Source organism: Etheostoma spectabile, chromosome 6, assembly GCF_008692095.1.
Source record: "Etheostoma spectabile isolate EspeVRDwgs_2016 chromosome 6, UIUC_Espe_1.0, whole genome shotgun sequence".
Lineage (NCBI taxonomy): Eukaryota > Metazoa > Chordata > Actinopteri > Perciformes > Percidae > Etheostoma > Etheostoma spectabile.
The window spans coordinates 3,706,076-3,707,867 of NC_045738.1; the positions used below are offsets into that span (position 1 = coordinate 3,706,076).

At 45.1% G+C, this 1,792-nt stretch overlaps 2 protein-coding genes across 3 annotated transcripts in view; both read right to left on the bottom strand.

Moving 5' to 3' along the window:
• The window catches only part of LOC116690853 (fucolectin-1), a 7,025-nt gene extending 5,666 nt beyond the window's left edge, over positions 1-1,359 (bottom strand). For both annotated transcript variants that reach the window (XM_032518056.1, XM_032518055.1), the window contains exon 1: positions 1,313-1,359. In XM_032518056.1, the coding sequence (XP_032373947.1) occupies positions 1,313-1,333 (21 nt within the window). In that variant the 5' untranslated portion in view covers positions 1,334-1,359. The remainder of the gene's footprint in view (positions 1-1,312) is intronic.
• The window catches only part of mal2 (mal, T cell differentiation protein 2), an 871,414-nt gene that overhangs the window by 70,748 nt on the left and 798,874 nt on the right, over positions 1-1,792 (bottom strand). The gene's annotated exons all lie outside the window — the stretch shown is intronic.

Below are 1,792 nucleotides of genomic sequence, written 5' to 3' on the forward strand. Positions count from 1 at the left end.
GGATCTGGAGAAATTTACAAAATGTGTTATTAAAATATATATTGTAGGCACATACTGTACGTACCATATGTGTTGATATGACCATACTTGCCACCAGAGAACAGGCAGTGAGCATACAGTATTTGATAGAACTTTGAATGTGACTGCCTGCTCAAAGTCATCAATTGGACGTGTTGTATGGTACAAATCACCAGTTGGGGCAGTGTTTATTAAAAGAGTATGAAAACTGAAGATATATAGATGGGCACACATATTAAATTTATCCATTAAATTCTAAAATGTGACTTCATTGGGGAAATATCAATAATTTGAATCAACAAATTAAAGTAAATATCAACGGATAACATGTCGGGGGGCCTCATCAAACAGGAGGCAGGGGATTAAGCATAGTATGAAATGGAGTTAGTAAAACAGTGAATGTGGCATCGGTAAGCTGCGAGTCAAGTATCCTATTGTCACATATATAGTATAAATAAATCAGGTCCCAACAGCATGGGATCAAGAGGGTCCCTGACTCGTGTAAGCAGGATGACTATCCCAAAACAGGAGACACAGACGCCTCAACCAAGCATGGCGCCAGAAGGTAAGTAGGTGGCTGTGAGGAGCTACCAGAATCGGATCAGAAATCCTGATTTCATAAACACCATTAAAGGGGGGGGCCAAATATCACCATTAGACCCGAATGAAGAATGTGTCGGAGCTGAGGGTAGGGGAAGGGGGGTTTCGGGACAGGGGCGTTTCCCCGCTGCGATAGATTAGTTACAGCAAATCATGCAACATAGACGATAAAAAAACAGCAATAATTGAGGGGGTAAAACGTGTGGGTGGTCGGGTGTCAGGCTCCTAGCAACGATTCCAGCTACGTCTTCACCAAGGTTGTTGGGTCAAATACGGTGATTGGGGGGCTATATGGGATGCTGTTAGGAAAATCTGGCTTTACAGTTGGGGGGATTAGTGGGGATTAAGATAAATCGAAGAGGGCAGCAGCGGTGAACGCACAATGATAAGGGGAAAGAGGAGTTACCCATGAGTTTTTACCAATGCAGCAGAGGATGGGTCATACAACCACCAGATAAGGGGATCATTGTTTACACAAAAACACGGAAAGAGAACTGCGGAGACTGTGAAGGTGGAGGCCATGTAGTGCCTGGGTGCATATAGGATGGAATATTCGCCGATGCGAGGGCATCCGTCAACACCATTAAGGTCTTTCCAACGAATAGCAAAGGGGGGAAAACACATCTATGGAATGCTCTTGTGGTGAGTAGGAGTGGGACGGGGTGGTGAATTTGGAGGGTTTGGTCGTGTGCAGGAGGGTCCAGTTCTCCACCATGGGGGTTAATGTAGCACATCGTTTTGTGTGTGTTGGGATATACAAGGCATCGCTTGGGTCCCCCTAGGCACAAATAAACGGGATGACACTGGGGATCTAGGAAGACGATCAAAACAAAAACGACCTATTCCATCTATGGGCCTTATCGGGGGTGACACAGAACCCAGTGATACCACCGCCAAGGGAGAAGACTGGAGAAACCGGGGGGAAAAAGAGACGTTTCACGACAACAGGTTGTAGGGCAATATTAGGACCTGGGAATAGCTGGTGGAGAACTTTCTGCCGTAATTGTAGTTTATTAAAATATATATTGTGAAGGAGCGCGTACAATAGTCCGTATCAGATGTGTTGATTGTAGGGAGCATATGTGGTGGATTTTGAACCCATAACTTTTGCCAAATGAGAACAGGCATGTACAGTATAGGGGAGGGGGGGGGGAGCGAAGGTATTTGATAGAAC